The 19,504-nt window shown below is 44.4% G+C and overlaps 4 protein-coding genes across 4 annotated transcripts in view; all 4 read right to left on the reverse strand.

Annotated features, from left to right (window-relative positions):
• LOC134189382 (heat shock 70 kDa protein 4-like) overlaps positions 1-3,755 on the reverse strand; it is a 12,373-nt gene extending 8,618 nt beyond the window's left edge. The window contains exons 1-4 of the mRNA XM_062657623.1: positions 3,571-3,755; positions 3,456-3,513; positions 2,279-2,416; positions 591-813 (exon numbers count right to left, since the gene is read on the reverse strand). Coding sequence (XP_062513607.1) covers positions 591-813; positions 2,279-2,416; positions 3,456-3,513; positions 3,571-3,677 — 526 coding nt within the window. The 5' untranslated portion in view covers positions 3,678-3,755. The remainder of the gene's footprint in view (positions 1-590; positions 814-2,278; positions 2,417-3,455; positions 3,514-3,570) is intronic.
• Positions 3,756-4,892: 1,137 nt separating this feature from the next.
• LOC134189993 (uncharacterized) lies at positions 4,893-6,422 on the reverse strand. Its single transcript, XM_062658394.1, has 2 exons — positions 6,076-6,422; positions 4,893-6,010 (listed from the first exon to the last, which is right to left on the reverse strand). Exons 1-2 carry the CDS (start codon positions 6,392-6,394, stop codon positions 5,106-5,108), a joined length of 1,224 nt encoding a protein of 407 aa, XP_062514378.1. The 5' UTR covers positions 6,395-6,422; the 3' UTR covers positions 4,893-5,105.
• A 1,181-nt stretch (positions 6,423-7,603) lies between these two features.
• On the reverse strand, positions 7,604-8,827 carry LOC134190397 (uncharacterized protein K02A2.6-like). The gene has a single exon (XM_062658849.1). It carries the CDS (start codon positions 8,825-8,827, stop codon positions 7,604-7,606), a length of 1,224 nt encoding a protein of 407 aa, XP_062514833.1.
• Positions 8,828-13,026: 4,199 nt separating this feature from the next.
• LOC134189825 (uncharacterized) lies at positions 13,027-14,546 on the reverse strand. Its single transcript, XM_062658220.1, has 2 exons — positions 14,150-14,546; positions 13,027-14,091 (listed from the first exon to the last, which is right to left on the reverse strand). Exons 1-2 carry the CDS (start codon positions 14,460-14,462, stop codon positions 13,199-13,201), a joined length of 1,206 nt encoding a protein of 401 aa, XP_062514204.1. The 5' UTR covers positions 14,463-14,546; the 3' UTR covers positions 13,027-13,198.
• Positions 14,547-19,504: the final 4,958 nt, after the last annotated feature.

The following is a 19,504-nucleotide window of genomic DNA, read 5'->3' on the forward strand; positions in this document are numbered from 1 at the left end:
GCGTAGCTCTGATTGTTGGATAGCAAGGAAGACCGATATCTGTGCACATTTCAAGGTAAGGATGGTAAGACATATGATGTCAAGTTGTGATTTATTGACTAAAGCAAATTGGGACCCCAAAGTTATCACGCAAGTATCGACTGTGGCAATACAACCTCAGAAGGAGACCCTTCTTGGATTAGTTCATAGATCATGTCTCGCTGAATTTTGGGTGCGCTAGGAGCACTTGGTATGGTTAAACCTAAAGTAGTTACTTCGAGAGAGTAAGACTTTGTGTACATACGGGAAATCGTCTGAACAACTCGTTGCCGATTCTCTGCTTCTGTGGCTGTCTGGACCGTAGGTTTCCTGCAGGAAGATACCAGGCCTTGTATCTTTCTTTCAACAAGTTTTAGTATTTGGTGAGAGTTCTCCTTTAATTAATTATATAGATAAGTAATTTATTATAAAATATTAATTTCTATATATATGTTTTATAATTTATATATAAAACATATTTTATTAAAAGTGATTTGTGTTAAGCCAAATTTTAATGTCATAACGCACCACCTTATACATAACTCATTTTATTGACTTCGTATGCTGCTAACCTGCTGTTGTGTCGTTCATCAGTCTTAGACAATTGATGCTTGCCATCTTGCAAGCAGCCAACATTGCTCTCCGTTGAGCATCAGTAAAAAAGAGAGGAATGGAGACAACACAGTCGGTCACTTTCATGTTGAGACTGCTCTCTGCTGTCTTTTTCAATTGGACTAGTAATATAGACATTATCTGCTCTGGAGAGAAAACTTGTTCCTCACCGAGGTAAGTAACCTAAAACAAAATAGATTTTGTAATTAATGATGTGGTCAGAAACTAATCTCAAAGAAACAGACGAAGGAACGGACAAGCAGACAGACAAATAGACAAACAGACACATAAACAGACATATAGACAGAAAGACAAAGAGACGAAGAAACACACAAACAACAGACAGACAAACAGACAAACAACAGACAGACAAACAGACAAACAAATAAACAGACAGACAGACAAACCAACAGACAGACAAACAGACCAACAAACAAACAGACAGACAGACAGACAGACAGCAAGCCAGCCAGCCAGCCAGCCAGCCAGCCAGCCAGCCAAGCCAGCCAAGCCAGCCAGATAACAAGCCAGCCAGCCAGCCAGCCAGCCAGCCAGCCAGCCAGCCAGCCAGCCAGCCAGCCAGCCAGCCAGCCAGCCAGCAAGGAGACCATACAATCACGGTCAAGACTGGGATGCCCAGTCTATTTGGGCTTCATAATTTTGACAGTTAGTAAATTATTATACGTATGGATTACGTTTGGTGACTGTAGCTGTCTACATTCTAGTTTAGCATATCAGTGATTTCTGTATATTTGGCTGTTTAGTTATATCTGAAATATATCTATACCAGCCAGCCAGCCAGCCAGCCAGCCAGCCAGCCAGCCCAGCCAGCCAGCCAGCCAGCCAGCCAGCCAGCCAGCCAACCAGCCAGTCAGCCACTCCACACGTCTTAACCACTTAGCCAGGACAGTTCCTGTTTCTCTTTTGATACCTGCAGCTCAGACCTCAAGTTTTCAAAATATGATCAGGAACGTCTAGCAAGTGGTGACTCACCAGCATTCACACCTCTAGTTTTTTGAGCACTTTGGCTGCTGGGGTGAGAAAGCTGTCGACTACTTAAGGGTACTTTCGAGAAAATCTAGGGATGCTGTTGGAAAATCCAACACGGCTGACTTCATAAATTTTTGGCGTAAGCGCATCTCTGTTCAGATTCAAAAGTGCAATTCAAGGGTCCTATTAAGGAAGATTGACAGGCTTACCAACTCAAGGAGACCATACAATCACGGTCAAGACTGGGATGCCCAGTCTATTTGGGCTTCATAATTTTGACAGTTAGTAAATTATTATACGTATGGATTACGTTTGGTGACTGTAGCTGTCTACATTCTAGTTTAGCATATCAGTGATTTCTGTATATTTGGCTGTTTAGTTATATCTGAAATATATCTATCGTCAGCCAGCCAGCCAGCCAGCCAGACAAGCCAGCCAGATAACAAGCCAGCCAGCCAGCCAGCCCAGCCAGCCAGCCAGCCAGCCAAGCCAGCCAGACAAGCCAGCCAGCCAGCCAGCCAGCCAGCCAGCCAGCCAGCCAAGCCAGCCAGACAAGCCAGCCAGCCAGCCAGCCAGCCAGCCAGGCTAACAAAAATGCAAACTATAAAAACCTACTAAAATTTAGTTAGCTAATAAACTTACTACATACACACTGTACCTTAATTCCTATCCTATCGTCGTGTTGTTCAACAACTTTGAATGGTAAACGTTTGATCTCCTCTTGAACAGCCGGATCAGAGAACTTTCCGCCGATTAGATGCTTAAAACCCCACACCATGTTCTTCACATTACCTACCTACAAATCATCAAAATGTAACAAACAAAACACGTTGTACAATTTATACGTGATTCAAAACCGTAAACTAGTGTACATGCATGCGAAGGTCTGTCCATGTTAACCTCTCCCTCAGAAAAACTGCACTAAATTTTTAACAGAAGAAACTTTGTAAAACCATATTATTACTTTTGCTATGCAGCAGAATTCACAAATACCAATTTATTTATTTATTTAGACAAACAAATAGACAGACAGACTAACTGACAGACAGACATACAGACAGACAGACGATCAGACAGACAGACAGGACGGACAGACAGACAGACAGACAGATTGTTTATTTGAACGCTTACTCTACCGATAACAAGCGCTAACTTTATGCAAAACAATAACAGCCAATGGACAAATTGTTGAATGTCTCTATCATATGTAAAGTCATCGAAGTTGCACTTAGACAACTTTGACAACTCCTTAAAAATCACTCAAGAGTTGCAAGACTGTACAACTACAGACAGTTGCTTCCTCCAACTATCTCAAAAGTCTATTTCATTGTTTCTTCCATGTTCATCTTTCAACTTCTAGACAGAGAGACAGACAGACAGACAGACAGACAAGGACTTTATGTCCTTATAATCTTATAGAACTTGAAATCTGTATGGACTCGCAATTAGCCTTTATTTGCTATTGTACCATAGTTCATATTTGAAATATACTACCATTGATAGACAGACAGACAGATAGACAAACAGACAGACAAACAGACAGACAGACAAACAGATAGACAGACAAACAGATAGACAGACAGACAGACAGACAAACAGATAGACAGACAGACAGATAGACAAACAGACAAACAGACAAACAGACAGACAAACAGACAAACAGACAGACAAACAGACAGACAGACACACAGACAGACAGACAGACAGATAGACAAACAAGCCATAGAACAGACCATTCAACACTCGTACTAACAACCACACCATCACCAATCACATCCCCATATCCCAACCTGCCAACCAAACAACCGTGACCAATCACTCTCCATCTCCCTTACCTGGCTCTGAGCCGACGTTCCTATAAACCTCAGTTTCTCTCCGAACGCAACGACAGACCTACATTCAACAGATAGTTCACTCAACTCTCAACCAAAACGTCAAACAACACCGTACGGCGTGTGTCTCTGGCTGTACTCGTTGGCAACCGTTTCTATTCCGCCCGCTCGAGCTACGGCGATGTAGCTCAGCTGATATCCTAGATCGAAGCCGACTACCGACATTGCGAACGACGCCGAGTGCGTTTGCTTGCGCGATCGGTAGGTTCGGACGGTAATAAGTGTACGCACGTGGGTTCAGGAAAGTTCGAGAAGTTTCTACGCATGCGCGGATAACATCCGGGAACTAGAATACGTAGCGCATACTGTAATCTCATTGTGGTAAACGAGGTTAGTACTGCGCTTACTCTTGAGTGTAGTTTTGTCTAAAACTTTAAGCTGTTAAAATCTTTGAATAAAACAAAATTTTCCTAAATTTTATTTAATTAATTAAATTAAAAATTTGTGCTTACAAACTTTGTTTTTAATATAGTAATGACACGATTACCTCTTAGAGATAATTTAAACTAAACCGAAAGAATATAAGCTAGTTAATTAATTAATTAATTAATTATTATTAAAATAGAGCTGAAACAGTCCAACAGGGTTGCGATGATGGCTGGATGCAAGAGGTACTAGTAGCATAGTGGCAGGCCTGTGTGCCAGTAGTTAGAAATAATGTAAAATTAGATACCCGTGGAGTTCAAAGCTGCACCTCCACCTAAGAACTGTAGAAGTACACAGTAGATAACATGGATCTAGAGGTAGGTAGCATGAGTTTGTAGCCGACTCGATCATCTTTCAGACTGTGGAACGACTCTCATAAAATATTAATTAAAATTATTGTACAGCTTTACTGCATGCGTGAAATTGCGATTCAGTGACGTTTATAGTCTAAGAAAACAAACAAGAGCAGGGGCGGATACAGGATGGGGACCAGGAGCACCAGGGGCACGTTCCCCCGGCAGTGTAAGACTGCAATTTGACTCTTTACACACCTGAATGCAATTGTTCTACTTCAGTGGCAGAAGGACCTTAGGTATATGTACTGGATGCCAAGTTCTAGTCTGTGAGGAACCAACCCGAAGAACTGACTTTTGCGAGGTACTGTACTGTAGTGATGACACGGTCTGGTCTGCGAAGTATTATCCGGGACAAATAAATAATTATCCGGGTGCCCTCTGCCATGTATCCGCCCCTGACGAGAGGTCTGGATCCTGCAAAATTTTAAAGGCGTATAGCTAACCTAATTTGTGTATTGGCTCTATTTGTACTCTACTCTAATAGATCGACTACTTTTTGGTTTGTGGAATCAAGATATTGGAATGGTACATCTGAAGGCAAGCAGATCATGTATGCCTAAGTGCACCACACAAAGTCTAGATTTGTTTTCAAATTTAATACTGAATTTTTATTAGTTAATACTAATATCATTTACTGATATTAGTTTAGCCCTCCAAAAATGTGAGTCTGGCTACGTCAGGCAAATGTGCACAGCAAGTGCAGCAATGCTGCATATATAGATAGCAGCAGATGTGCATGGAGTAAGCAGCTACACATACAGACGGTCAAGAGCCGATGCAAAGTGCATGGTGCATGGTGTTGCTACTCAAGTCACTTGCGTCTTCTGTCCAACACGTCTAGTTCGCATTTGCTCTGTCCGTATTGTAGGAATGTCGTGATTTTGTCAACGATCTCTGTAAAGGCTTGATGGTCGCGGAGAAAGAGAACGAGCGGATTGTATCGATTGTGATGATTTGTGACATTCTTCAATTCTTCATAATCAATTCTATCTCCAATGCCCAAAGCCACAATTGCAAGGTTCGTGTAATTACCGTACATCGTGTTTGCTACTTCGACTGGATTCTCTCCTCTATTCGATTTTCCGTCCGTCAGAAGTAGGATCGTGCGACTGCTGTAGCTTCTCATGCCATGCTGTCTTTGCAGAACGCGATCTCCTACAAACTGCAGCGCATCACCTGTAGCAGTCGATCCGTCTAGCGACAATAAATATCGAGGCAAATCGACGATATCATTTTGCACTCGATGCTGGTACGTGTGGTTGACCTTGGAATGATCGAGATCGAAGACGAGTCGAGGTTCACTGCCGTAGGTGACTAAAGCTAGACGCACTGACCGACATCTAGTGATTACTGCTGGCTGTAAGCCACAGAGATAAGGAATGAGACGACCGAGATCTTGCAAAGCAGTTTGAAACTTTTTGCTTCCAATACTTCCTGAACTGTCCACAACAATGACAATATCTCTGTCAGGAGGACAAGAAGAAGGAGAAGCTGTAGACGTTATATTTAGCGTCGATCTCTTTTTTGACGAACGTCTATGGATATGTGTCTTGTTAGTGAGTGGGTCTGGAGTCGAAACCACGTGGTCTACGGGAATCGTTCTGCTGCGAACCGCTGGAATGAGTGGAACGGGTCCAACAGATCCAAAGCCTCCTAGTCCTGTTCGAAAAATATCTAATGCGTTTTGTGTCTCATCATCACCAGAATTGGTAAAATCTGAAACATTTATATCACATAAGTCTGCATGATTGCATAACTACAAAAAGCTATTATCAACTCACTACACGTTGTAGTCGTTTCTGTCAAGTTAGGACATGCGGCTCCTCTGTTTCGTGCAAATTTTGTGATACCCCTCTTTCTACTTTTCTCACATCCATCAGGTGATGTCGTCCACGGTGCCCATTCGCTCACCTCACAGTCGACGTCAGCTTTGATGTACCTGCTGCAGCGACTGCCGAAAAGGAGAGCCAACTTTTTAATCTTACAAAGACGCTTAGTAAGACGAAGAGATCCATTGCTTGAGATCGAGAAGGGAATGTGGCAGAGAACTACAACGAGCATAAATATTAGCAGTCTAGATCGGAATCCAGAATAAGCCATAGCTGTAACGATACTAGTAAATGTAATCTTCCTGTGCGAAATGTTAAGCACTATAGCCAACTGGCAAGATGCGCTAAAGCGCGTGGGTGGCTATACTTGCAAGTGTGTTAATCATGCGACGCTAAGATTGATCCGGAACTTGAGTGTCGACTACCCCAGTAGTACCCGTCTGCATGTGCACGCCAGGTTCCTGTATATAAAATTTATTTTTAGGACAAAGTCTGAAAGCTTGATGTGCGCGTGTATAATTACATAAGCATTATCAGTTTAGGTGCAATAAACGAATGAAAGAAACAATTTGAGGATATACAGTTAGTATGTGCAATCATGATTAATTAATTGAAACATTTACGATTAAAATTTTACTGTGGGTCATAGGGATTCCGACGATAGCGTCAATTAAGAGCTCAAGAATTAAAGTTGTCTATCGAATTGTTGCACACAGTTGCATGACTAAATCTATAATTATGCCATAATTATAAGCATTCAATCTCTGACACAATTATCAGAAAATCCACATTTCATGCGAATGAGCTTTCCCGCTAAGAAATCTTTTACTAAAGATTTCAATTTTAGCAAAACAATTTTTACTAAAGATTTCTAAAGAAAAGCAGTTTGTGTTATAGTCGATCTGTCTTGCAAGTGCATGTACAGTATATGAACATCCTCTAGCTAGGGTAAGACTATTGAGCCCATATTGTAAGACCGCGCTATATTAAATTTCAGTTTGGAGTCTCGCCTACATTTAACTTAAGAAAAGACAAGTCGAAAACATGCGAATAGCCAGATACTATATATATATCGACAGAGCATGCTTGATGTTCAGGCAACGCACAGCCTAGAAGAGGGAGTTTTCTCGCATTTAGGAAAGTCTTTAATTTTGGCCTGAATGTGATGTTACCAAGTAAACGTTCAGCTTACGCTCACTAGACTCTGCTACTGAAGACTACTAATCAACAACTGTTCTAGTCACATATATAAGCCTAATTGTATTATCTAATTAACCAGACACGCCTGTGTCTGTTACATCTCCCTCCTTCAAGTTTTTAGCAACATTGTCCTAGTTAAACATAGTCATCCAGTTTCTTTGGTCCTCTAACTTCTCGCCCGCTGGAGGTCCTGTAGGTTTCCAGGGTTGGTTGTTCTCCCTTGTCGTCGATTGTGCTAGGTCTCGGCTAGGTCTCGGTTTGTCAGTTTGGCTGCTTGTGTTCACTCTCGGTAAATAATCGTCCAAAGCTGGTTCCTGATTTGATTGGGTGGTGCTCCCAGTGTCGGATGAATATGTCGGCGATTTCTTCTGAGGCTGCGCCCATTTTGAGTGACAATGTATGATCTGGGTGCAGTGTGCTTCTGAGTTACCACAGCGGGTTCCCACTGCTTGTCGCGTTGTATACAAACTACCTCTTCTGCTTCCAGCTCACGCATCGGCTGCGCTTGTCTATCGTAGTAATACTTTTGACGATGTTGTCGTGCCCTTAGATTCTCGGAGATGTTGGTGATAACGTCTGGTTGCAACAGTGCCGACGCCGTAGGTAGTCTTGTTTTCAGGTTGCGACTCATAAGAAGTCGGGCTGGAGACGCTTTCAACTCAGGTATTGGTGTACTCCGGTAATTGAGCAGTGCTAAATATGGGTCCGACCCTTCATAGTGACATTTGCGCATGAGCTGCTTTATGGTCTGCACATTCCTTTCCTCTAAACCATTGGACTGGGGATACTTCGGGCTGGAGGTGGTTATCTTGAAACCCCACTCTTTGGAAAACAAACGTACCTGACGGCTGGCAAATGGCACGTTGTCACAAATGAGTCTGTCCGGTATACTGTGTCGAGAAAATATAGATTTTAGCGTCGTGATGACTGATTTTGCTGTTTTATCAAGTAGGAGTGGTACCTTCACGTACTTGGAGTAGTAGTCCACTACCATGAGATAATCTCGCCGTTTGAATGTCATAATGTCCGCAGCTATCATTTGCCACGGTCTCTCTGGTAGGTCGTGTTGCTCGAGTGGTTCTTTGGTATTCGACCACCTAAATCGCAGACAGGTGGTGCACTTGCTGACGTAATCCTCAATCTCCTTGTTCATGTTCGGCCAGTACATTACTGCTCGTGCCCGTTCTTTAGATTTCTCTGCCCCTTGATGACCTTCGTGAATTCTCCGGAGCATTTCTGATCGAAAGATGGTTGGAATTATAACTTTTGTGCCTCTGAATAACATCTGGTCAGCCTCGTGCAACTCTTCTCTGATGGTCCAAAACTGCCTGACTATAGATGGGACTGCCTTGATATTATCCGGCCATCTTGAAAAGATAACTTTTCTGAGAGCTTGCAATTCTTCATCTTGAGCTGTTGCTCTTTGTAGTTCATCTCTTCGAGTCCCACTCATTGGAAGTGAGCTAGTGATTGCGTGAACCATGACTTCTATGTCTGAATTCATCCTGTCATCCGCGTCTGCAGTTGTCGGGAGTTGTGCTCGAGACAGTGCATCTGCTACTGGTATTGCCTTTCCCCGATGTATAGCGCACGTCCAACTCATATCGCTGCAGCTGCAGCATCATGCGCTGAAGGAGAGGAGGAACAGATCCAAGAGGTTTCTTCATTATTGACTCCAGGGGCTTGTGGTCCGATTCTACCTGAGTCAACTTCCCGTAAATGTAGTGATGAAATTTCCTACAAGCAAATGTAATATCTGTGCATAAGCACGTTCAGCTGATTTTAGAGTTCTTGACGCATAGGCTATAGGCTTGTCATTCTGGATGAGGCATGCTCCCAGACCGGACTGTGATGCGCCTGCCTGAATCTTGATCGGCTGAGCCACATTATAGTACGCTGGTAACGGCTGATTGGTAAGAATTGTCTTTACCTTGTCCAGTGCTTTGTCATGCTGCTCTGATCATTGCCAAATGACGTCTTCCTTGAGCAGCTCTCTTAGAGGTGCAGTGATATCCGACTCTCCGGGAATGTATGGCGCCAGATACTTGATCATGCCCAGTAGTCGTTGCACACCTTTGCGATCTTTTGAGGTAGGCATTGCGTTGATAGCTTCCACCTTTGCCGGATCCGGTTGTTGCCCATTTTCTCCAATGACGTGCCCCATATATTTTACTTGTTCGATCTTGTACTACAGCTTGTCCCGACTGAACTTTACTTTCTTGGCTCTTGCCCTCTCCATGACTGCTAGAAGAGCCGTGTCGTGTTCTTGCTCATTTTTTCCTGCAATAATCAAATCGTCTGCGATGACGTGGACATTGACAATATCCCCAAATGTATCGTCATTTCGTTGCTGCAATATCTCGCTGGCCGAAGACAGGCCAATCGGCGTGCGTAGAAAACGCTTCCGCCCCCATGGGGTGCTAAAGGTACACAGGTAGCTTGATGGTTCTGACAACTTAACATGCCAGAACGCGTCTCTCATATCCACCACAGTAAATATCTTCTTGCCTGCCAGCTGTGCTTGCACATCTCCAGCTGTGGGGATTGCGTGATGCTCACGTTTGATTGCCTTATTAAGTGGTCTTGGATCTAGACACAGCCTTAATGAGCCATTCCTCTTTTCTGTGACAACTGGATTGTGTACCCATTCTGTCGGTCCTTCTACGTCTGCTATTACATCTTGACTTAGCAATCGACGTAGGGCTTGTTCCAGTCTCTGTCTCTTTGCGTAGGAATACTTCTTGGCTGGCTGTATCACGGGTAGTGCGTCTTGCTTCAGTTGAATGTGGTAAGATCTTTCGTAGGATCCTAACCCCTTGAAAACCTCGTGGTACCTGTTGATCAGACCCTCCTTGCTGCTTGTGCTAGGGGCTTCTTTCTGTCCGTGTGCTGGCTTGAGGCTGCCTATCTTCTTCACTAAGTTGATTTCCTGACACGCCTGACTGCCAAGAATAGCGATATCTTCGTCTGTTACGTAGAAAGAAAGACAGTTTATAGCTTGGATTTGTCGTGACTTGACGGTACACTCTATTGTAGTGATTCCTCTAGGACGAATCTTGCCACCTCCTATACCCACTAATTAGCACTCTCTTTGTCGGTGTCAGCGGTTTCTTAGTTGCCCTTGAGCCGCCCGTCGTTCGCAGGATTTTCCGGTAACTTCGATAATGCAGAACATTTGCCCTGGCTCCGGTATCTAACTTGAATTTCATTGCAGTCGGCCCTAGTGACAGCTTCTCCGTCCAGTCGTCGTTGACCGCGACTGTCCCAATGGATAAAACACCCATAAGCAAACTGTCATCCGAATCGTCAGTGTCAATTTGGGTATCCGCAGCTTTGCTCAAGCTGGTGACCGCTTTTGACCGCTGTAGCCGGATTTGGCCCTCTGCTGGCAAACCTTTGACAAGTGATTGCGCTTATGACAATTAGCACAAGTCTTACCATATGCCGGACATTGTCGAGGCGCGTGATAGCCGCCACAGTATGTACTTGCATGGTGCGGTCTTTTTCGCTTTCCATGGCTTTTCTGCTGCTTTGGCAGGTATTCATGTATCCCGTATGTGGCGTGAGCTCCGTCACCAGACTTCCGTTTTCTCGTTACACGCGCAAGTTTTGGTAACGGCCAAAGGAAAACCGTTAGAGTATACGCTAGAGATGCATTATGCCAAGTTTCGTCTTTCGAACGTCTATCTAGAGCATGTTAGAAGCACAATCGAAGTGCGCTAAGGTGACGTCACAGGGTGTACCTCTCCACCTTACTTTAGACATAGATTACTATTAGAAGACACCGTTGTACGGGCTTCAAACTTAGCAATTACATTCAACCAATCATAGAGAACAACGTCATAATTTATTTGCATTTATTGGTTGCAACGTCGACCATGTCGACCTTCGAATTCTCCATTTCGTTCCTCTTTGTCGATCCCGATGATATTCTCTATTGGAGAAAGATGAAGAAGAAGGCGTAGAGAGTCCGATTGTGCTTGATTGGCGAGTTTCCGACCCGTAGTTGGACGTTTTCACTTCGGCCGAAATCGGCCGTCAAGCACACCGGAGGAGGATTGGGAGGAGGTTAGCGAAGCTTCCGAAGAGAAGAGGTATTGGTTCGTAATCCCTAGGTTCGTCTAAACGTGGTTGGGAGTGCTGTTTCGTTACTCAACTGAATTTTTTTCTTTCAAGTGTCGTCATACTTCCGGTCGCTTTGTTGATGGCGACGGAACCGGTTGTCTGCAAGAATGCAACAGTCGCGCTAGCTAGTAGAACGGCGTAGGTGAATACGAGATGTCTCTACGTACAGAAGGTTTGGTGTTGCACACTTTTTGCGGCATTCGGGGGTCATTTCAGGTCATTTCAGGGCATTTCAGGTCATTTCAGATCATTTCGCACGGTCTGGTCAGAGACGTGGTCAGGGCGTGGTCGCTGTCGAACAGAAGCTCAAAGTTGTGCGTCGTACAAGCAGAGGACGTGCTTTGTTGAGAGTAATAGTTTGTAGATAGTGTAGATAGATGTGTACAGTTGGTTATTTCTACTTTGTAAGTAGTTTTACAATAGTTTGTGTAGCGGAGTGGCCCGCGGAGCAGAAAGACCGGCTGGAGGCATTCGCCGCTCAAACAAACCGCCGACTCTCTATCCTCCAATCAGAGTGCCGTTCAATGTTTGTGCATCCTCGATAGGGATGCACGTCTCTATTGGCTCTTTGCTAATGTAATTTCGCTCTGATGCAAGTGCGTGTAGTCTCGACACGTGCCACCCAAGTCTACAAACAACGGGTCGACTCTCTCCAGCTCTTCTCGTTGTCTGTCTCTCGTTCTATGAGCGCTAGACTCAAAGTTTACCACAGAGGCCAACCAAAGGTTGACCGCAATGTACGCAAATCATAGCTCTGCAAGTCGCCCTGCGTTGAGTGCAAATACCACGCTTTGTAGTTGGTCTACTCGTTCAATGCATGCAACATACGACACTCTAAGCTACTAGAAGTTGTTTTGCATGCGCTGCCTATTCCTCCAAGTACGAAACGGAAGACAAAAGAGAAGACGACATGCAGGTGTCACTCACATGCAACGAAATGTGATATCAGACCATAAAAGCAGTCGACTACTCAGTTACAAAGCCAGTAGTAGAGAGCCAATAGCGACGGCATTGCTATCAGCAGTTATCGTGAATACACGTGCATGCCCAAACACTAACCAAACGTGTAAAATCGTGATTGGAGGATAGAGAGGCAGCGGTTTCCTTGGAGTGGCGAATGTCTCCAGCCGGTCTTTCTCCACCGCGGGGGGGATGACCGGCTGGACACTCGAGCCTATGACAGCATGTGATGTTACCAGTACTATATTATTAAACGTTCAGCTTACGCTCACTAGACTCTGCTACCGAAGACTACTAGTCAACAACTGTTCTAGTCACCTAGATAAGCCTAATTGTATTATCTAATTAACCAGACACGCCTGTGTCTGTTACACTAAAAATGCATTTGAGGAGTGAACGTCCCAAAAAAGGCGACCGGTAAAGCACCCCACATCGACAGAATATTGGTCTCGACCTCCCAGCTCCGTGTAGCGCCGAATCTTGAATCGGCGCTACACGGGTCTAGAAGGCCGAGACTGACAGAAGCTGCTGATAATACGGTCGGTTGCGAGAGCACTGATTCGGACTCACCATCCGAAGAGGAAGGAGGTGCGGAAGAGCAGCAAAATACCCGTCGATCTGCAATACATCAAGTGACAACCACTAGACTGATATAAACAAAAAAAAAGAAACGCAAAACAGGCGTCTGTTTATTGTGCCTAGTAAACAGTACGTGTCATGCACAAACGTTTAGCCGCATAGTTCAAGAGAATGTCTAGAGTCGCTGCAACTGCACGATATAATTACTCTATCACTTGCGTTTTTTAGCCAACAGGTCCACGTCACATTTGCTCTGTCCTTGTTGTAGTGATAAAATGATTTGGACAACAATATCTGTAAAGTCTTGCTGGCTATGAAGAAGAAGGACGAGCGGATTATATTCGTTGCGATGATTTGTCATATTCTTCAATTCTTTAAAATCTATTTTGTTTCCGATTCCCAATGCTACAATTGAAAGATCTTCATACTCATTGTACAAGCTCTTTGATACGTTAACGGGATTTCTTCCTTTGTTCGATTTTCCGTCCGTCAGAAGAAGAATCGTGCGATTGCTGTAGCTTCTCATGCCATGCTGTCTCTGTAGAACACGATCTGCTACAAACTGCAGCGCATCTCCTGTAGCAGTTCGTCTTCTTAACGCCAATAAATATTGAGGTAAGTCGTTAATATCACTTTGCACATTTTTTTGGTATGCGTGGTTGGTCTTGGAGTGATTCAGATCAAAGACTAGTCGAGGTTCACTACCGTAAGTAACTAGAGCTAGACGCACTGACTGACATCTAGTGATAACTCCTGGCTGAAAGCCACAAAGGTAAGGAATGAGACGACCGAGATCTTCAAGAGCCTTTCTAAACTTAGCGGGTCCGACACTTCCTGAACTGTCCACGACAAGAACAATGTCTCTGTAAGGAGGACAAGGAGTGGGCGTTTTCGTAGGCGTTACATTAGATCGATTTCCAGACAAACTTCTGCGTGTCTTGTTGCTATCCGCAGATGAAGATGAAGTCTCGTTGTCGACAGGAATCGTTCTGCCAGGAATGGGAAGAACAGAAATTGCAGGTCCGACAGATCCAAAGCCTCCCAATCCGGTCTGAAATATATCTAGAGCTTCTTGTACTCTATCAGTACCAGAAATGGTAAAATCTAAAAAAGGAAATTTAGATCACAAGTTTGCATGACTGCATACTAGTTACCAACTCACTAGTACACGTTGTAGTCGTTTCTGTCAGGTTGGGACATGCGGCTCCTCTGTTTCGTGCAAATGTTTTGACACTCCTTTGTCTACTCTTCTCACATCCACCAGGTGACGCTACCCACAGTGTCCATTCGCTCACCTCACAATCGACGTCAGTTTTGATGTACTTGCTGCAGCTACTGCCGAAAAAGAGAGCCAACGTTTTAATCTTACAAAGACGCTCAAGAGGAAGAGATCCACTGCTTGAGATCGAAAAAGGAATGTGGCAGAGAACTACAACGAGCAACAGCAGTACAGTCGGAAATCCAGAATACGCCATATCTACATGTCACTGATGGATCTCTTTACTCTGCAAACGTTCGACGAGAAGTGGTAACCAGAGGCTACGTGGGTTACTTCTAGTAGTCGATCGTGCCTCAATCACGTGCTATTAACTTAATTAAAAAAGACGACCAATACAACTGTTTGCTGAAGGCGCCACTAGGCCAGCTTCCGTTAGACTTTCCTCTCTTCAAGTGCTAATCGCAGAAATACGGACTACCAACGGATGTTGCACTGCAGTAATTCAGACGTGATGGTTAGACTTTCCTCTCTTCAAGTGCTATTAGATAATACCAACGGATGTTGCACTGCAATAATTCAAACGTGCTGTGGTTTCTGCGATTAGCTCTTGAAGTTTAATGGAATTTAGCTCTAGTAGGCACATTATTTCATACTATACTGTCCACGTGTGGCGAGGTCAGCTACACGCAAAATCCTGTTACAATGCATGCGGTCTTGTCAGATTCGTTGTACAACTGTTGCAGCTGTATAGATCTTTTTACATGCAATTTCTTTCTCTGGATCTAGACTTAGGCAACACAATAACATTGTAGTCCTGAACGCTGTGCAGCTGTAGTAGTAGTCTAGACTTCTGTGGAAACGCTAAAGTGTATTCTATTGTATCGTCTAAAACTGCGCATGCGCATCTACCACCCACTATAACATCTCTCCCCTAAAAAATTCAACACAACTCAACACATTGTCTTGTAACTACAAGTATGACACCCAAACCGCCAAAAAACACATAAAGAGAAACTGTATCCAACGACCTACAGGTCCAGTCTATCTGGTTGTTTTCTTTCTCTCTTGGATCGACGTAAGATGAGGTCTTCTCTTCGCGTGATTGAAAGTCTATCAGTGGTGTTGTCTGGAGGAGGGCTCTGAATGAAAGAGCTCTGAGTGACAGAATCAGGGGAAAGCTGTTCCATGCTGACCACTGGAAACAGATTGCCAGAAACAGGAGATTCGGCAGTGCTGACAACTTGGAATCGAGTACCCTGATAGTTATCGATGTTATGTGAGGTTTCTCCAGGCATAACAGCGCCGGGAGGTGATTCTATGCAGTGACTTGGATCGTCGTTAGCTTCTGGTACCATTTGGCGGGCCATACCAAAGTGGTCAGTAGATGAAGGTGGATCTACACGCGGCCTTAGCTGATCAATGTGGCATTTCCATGTAACACCCCATTGAGGCAGGCAGACATGGTACGTGAGAGGGCCTAAAACCTGCGTAACGATACTCGAGCTCCACTTTGGCTCTTGAGTTTGGTAATTACACACCCAGACTGTATCTCTCACTGAGAATGAGCGTAAAGGGGTACGATTGTCATGACATAATGTCTGAGCATCCTACCGTTGGGAAACCGTTTCAGCTGGAGATGGCTGCAGGAGAGTAACTTGTGTGCGAAGAGTGCGGTGCATGAAGAGCTCGCATGGTGGTTGTCCCGTAGTGATGTGCGGAGTTGTCTTGTAACGTAGAAGCCATGTTGTCAGCTTGTGCTGTAAGGGGCGTACAGCCAATTCTTTCATTCCGCTCTCATAAGATCGCCCCACCCATTCCGCCAAACCATTGGTAGCTGAATGAAAAGGTGAGCTCCGAATATGCCGTATCCCATTCTGTTTTATAAATGTTGCAAATTACTCAAACGTAAAAGGTGGCCCGTTGTCTGAAACCAGCTCTGCTGGCAAGCCATGTGTAGCGAACATTTTGCGCAATGCCTGAATGATGGTGGACCGCGCAGTTGTGGAGTGAGACATGTAAATTGATTCCATCCACTTGGAGTGGGCATCTACCAGAATCAGAAAATCGGCGCCATCTAACTTAGCAAAGTCAATGTGGACACGCTGCCAGAGCGTGTTGGGCCAAGATCAGCTATGTAATGGGGCACTGGTTGGGTTTGGCTGCGACTGTTGACATGTGTTGCAAAACCGGGCAATATCGTCAATGGCTGCATCCATCTGGGGCCACCAAAAGTGGCTTCTGGCTATGCTTTTCATGCCAGAGGCCCCATCATGGTGAATATGCAGTTCCTGAAGTAGACGGGAGCAAGCAGATGTAGGAATGATGACTCAATTTCCCAAAAGGATACAATCTTGAGAGACTGGCAGCTCACATTTTCTATTAAAATAGGGGCGTGAGTCTTCATCTGGACATTGGGTGGGCCATCCCATCTTAGTCCAGTGAAGAGCCTTTGAGATAATTGGATCACGTCTGATGGCTGTTGCAAGTTGCTTAGCAGTAAGAGAAAACCGTTGCGGGTGATCAATAGTGCAGACACGTTCAGACTGTGTGATGAAGTTACTCTCCAATCCTGGACAAGGCAGTCGCGACAAAGTGGCGTTCTCCTTAGAATACTTAAATTCCATAGAGTATGAGCCTGACGACAGAGTAAGGGCCCATCTCTGTAAACGAGCTGCTGCTTTAGAGGGAACTCCATGTTTTGGGCAAAAAATCGTAAGTAGAGGTTTATGGTCAGTGACTAGTACGAATGGTCTGCCGTACAAGAACTGGTGAAATTTCTTTACACCAAATATGATGCACAGGGTCTCACGTTCTATCTGAGCATAGTTCTTCTCACTGGACGTCAATGTTCTCGAAGCAAAAGCAATTGGACGCTCTGCTCCATTACGCATAATGTGTATTATCACAGCTCCCACACCATAAGCGGAAGCATATGTTGCCAGCCGTAATTGTAAGTCAGAATTGTATGTAGTGAGAACTGTGGCACCTGTCAACTGTTGTTTGACTGCTGTGAAGGCCTGTTCACACTGAGCTGTCCAATTCCAACGAACCATTTTTGTAGGAGTCTGGTGAGTGGATGAAGCAATGTTGACAGATGCGGAATGAATCGGTTGTGGTACTGAACCATGCCCGAAAATGATTGTAGTTGGTACACTGTTTCCGGCTGAGGGCATTTCTTAATGCATTCCACCTTGGTTGGATTGACATGAACTTCTTGAGCATCAATGCACTGCCCCAGAAACTCAACAGAGGGCTGAAAGAAACGACACTTCCCTTGTTGCAATTTAAGGCCATGTTCCTGGAGTCTCGTAAGGACATTTTCCAGGTTGTTTAGGTGTGCCTCTATGGTGTCCCCTGTCACTAGCAAATCATCATTGTAGACACCAACACCTTCTAGGCCGTGAAGCACTAAAGTTTTGTTCCATAGCCTTTTTGAAATTTTGCAGGAGCACATGCAATACCGTAAGGTAGCCTGGTGTACCGGTAAAGGCCATTGTGTGACAGTAGTGTAAGGCTGAGAATGGTCATTCAGTCGCATCTGTTGGTAAGCTTGGGATAAGTCTAGTGTCGTAAATTGAGTTCCTCCTGCCAACTTTTGAATCAGTTCCTCAGGCCTAGGTAAAGCATATCGATCAATTTCCATACAAGGGTTGATGGTTTGTTTGTAATCCCCACAAAGCCGGACTGTGCCATTCTTTTTGTTAACACACGAGGGGCGTAGCCCAGTCACTACATTCAATCTTCTCAATGATTCCTTCTTTATCCAAACGTAACAACTCTTCCTTAACCCTTTCTTGAGTAGCGTAGGATACTGTTCTGTACTTCAGAAACTGGGGTGTGCATGGCTCCACTAGTCAGGTGGATAGCCGCTTAGATTCCGTTCATACTGCCCAGTCCTGGCTGAAACCCTTCACTGTGTAGATCCAAAAGTGCTGATAAGGCATTCTGCCATTTGTCAGAACTTATCATGTGAGTTTGCTACCAGTCAAGATGGATTGCGTTCAGCCAGTTGCGGCCAAATAAAGCTGGTCTCATACCTTCAACTATGGCAAGTGGTAATATTTTCCTCTGTTTCATGTGTGTGACTTCTACACTGACTTTTCCCTTCGTTGCGGTCGCTTCTCTTGCACAGGTACGTAGCGAGCAGTTTGACGGTTCCATCTGATGAGGGAGCTGCAGACCAAACCATTGCTCTGCTGACATCAGTGACACAGCGGCTCCCATGTCCACTTCCATCATAACCTCTTGATTCGCCAAGTTCATGCAAACAGACCCTGGTGGCGGGGTGCGAAGACTGAAAAGGGTAAGGATAGGTGCCTCTGCATCAGAATCTGAGCCGTCTTCCACGTACCGCCGGACTGAGTGAAACGGGTCCAACAGATCCAAAGCCTCCTAGTCCTGTTCGAAAAATATCTAATGCGTTTTGTGTCTCATCATCACCAGAATTGGTAAAATCTGAAACATTTATATCACATAAGTCTGCATGACGGCATAACTACAAAAAGCTATTATTAACTCACTACACGTTGTAGTCGTTTCTGTCAAGTTAGGACACGCGGCTCCTCCGTTTCGTGCAAATTTTGTGATACCCCTCTTTCTACTTTTCTCACATCCATCAGGTGATGTCGTCCACGGTGCCCATTCGCTTACCTCACAGTCGACGTCAGTTTTGATGTACTTGCTGCAGCGACTGCCGAAAAGGAGAGCCAACTTTTCAATCTTACAAAGACGCTTAGTAAGACGAAGAGATCCATTGCTTGAGATCGAGAAGGGAATGTGGCAGAGAACTACAACGAGCATAAATATTAGCAGTCTAGATCGGAATCCAGAATAAGCCATAGCTGTAACTATACTAGTAAATATGTAATCCTCCTTTGCGAAATGTTAAGCACTATATCCAACTGGCAAGATGTGCACAAGCGCGTGGGTGGCTATACTTGCAAGTGTGTTAATCATGCGACGCTAAAGTTGATCCGGAACTTGAGTTGTCGACTACCCCAGTAGTACCCGTATGCATGTGCACGCCAGGTTCCTGTATATAAAATTCATTTTTAGGACAAAGTCTGAAAGCTTGATGTGCGCGTGTATAAATACATAAGCATTATTAGTTTAGGTGCATCAAACGAATGAAAGAAACAATTTGAGGATATACAGTAATAGTATGTGCAACCATGATCAATTAATTGAAACATTTACGATTGAAATTTTACTGTGGATCATAGGGATTCAGACGATAGCGTCAATTAAGATTTCAAGAATAAAGTCGTCTATTGAATTGTTGCACACAGTTGCATGACT

The sequence above is a fragment of the Corticium candelabrum genome, chromosome 14 (assembly GCF_963422355.1).
Source record: "Corticium candelabrum chromosome 14, ooCorCand1.1, whole genome shotgun sequence".
Classification (NCBI taxonomy): Eukaryota; Metazoa; Porifera; class Homoscleromorpha; order Homosclerophorida; family Plakinidae; genus Corticium; species Corticium candelabrum.

What these genes read in the sequence shown, in the direction of transcription:
- LOC134189993 (XM_062658394.1), bottom strand. Translation starts at nt 6,394, where the DNA reads ATGGCTTATTCTGGATTCCGATCTAGACTGCTAATATTTATGCTCGTT. An exon ending in AGAAACGACTACAACGTGTA is followed by an intron (nt 6,011 to 6,075) that starts GTGAGTTGATAA and finishes TAAATGTTTCAG; the next exon opens with ATTTTACCAATTCTGGTGAT.
- LOC134189825 (XM_062658220.1), bottom strand. Translation starts at nt 14,462, where the DNA reads ATGGCGTATTCTGGATTTCCGACTGTACTGCTGTTGCTCGTTGTAGTT. An exon ending in AACGACTACAACGTGTACTA is followed by an intron (nt 14,092 to 14,149) that starts GTGAGTTGGTAA and finishes TTCCTTTTTTAG; the next exon opens with ATTTTACCATTTCTGGTACT.
- LOC134190397 (XM_062658849.1), bottom strand. Translation starts at nt 8,827, where the DNA reads ATGAATTCAGACATAGAAGTCATGGTTCACGCAATCACTAGCTCACTT.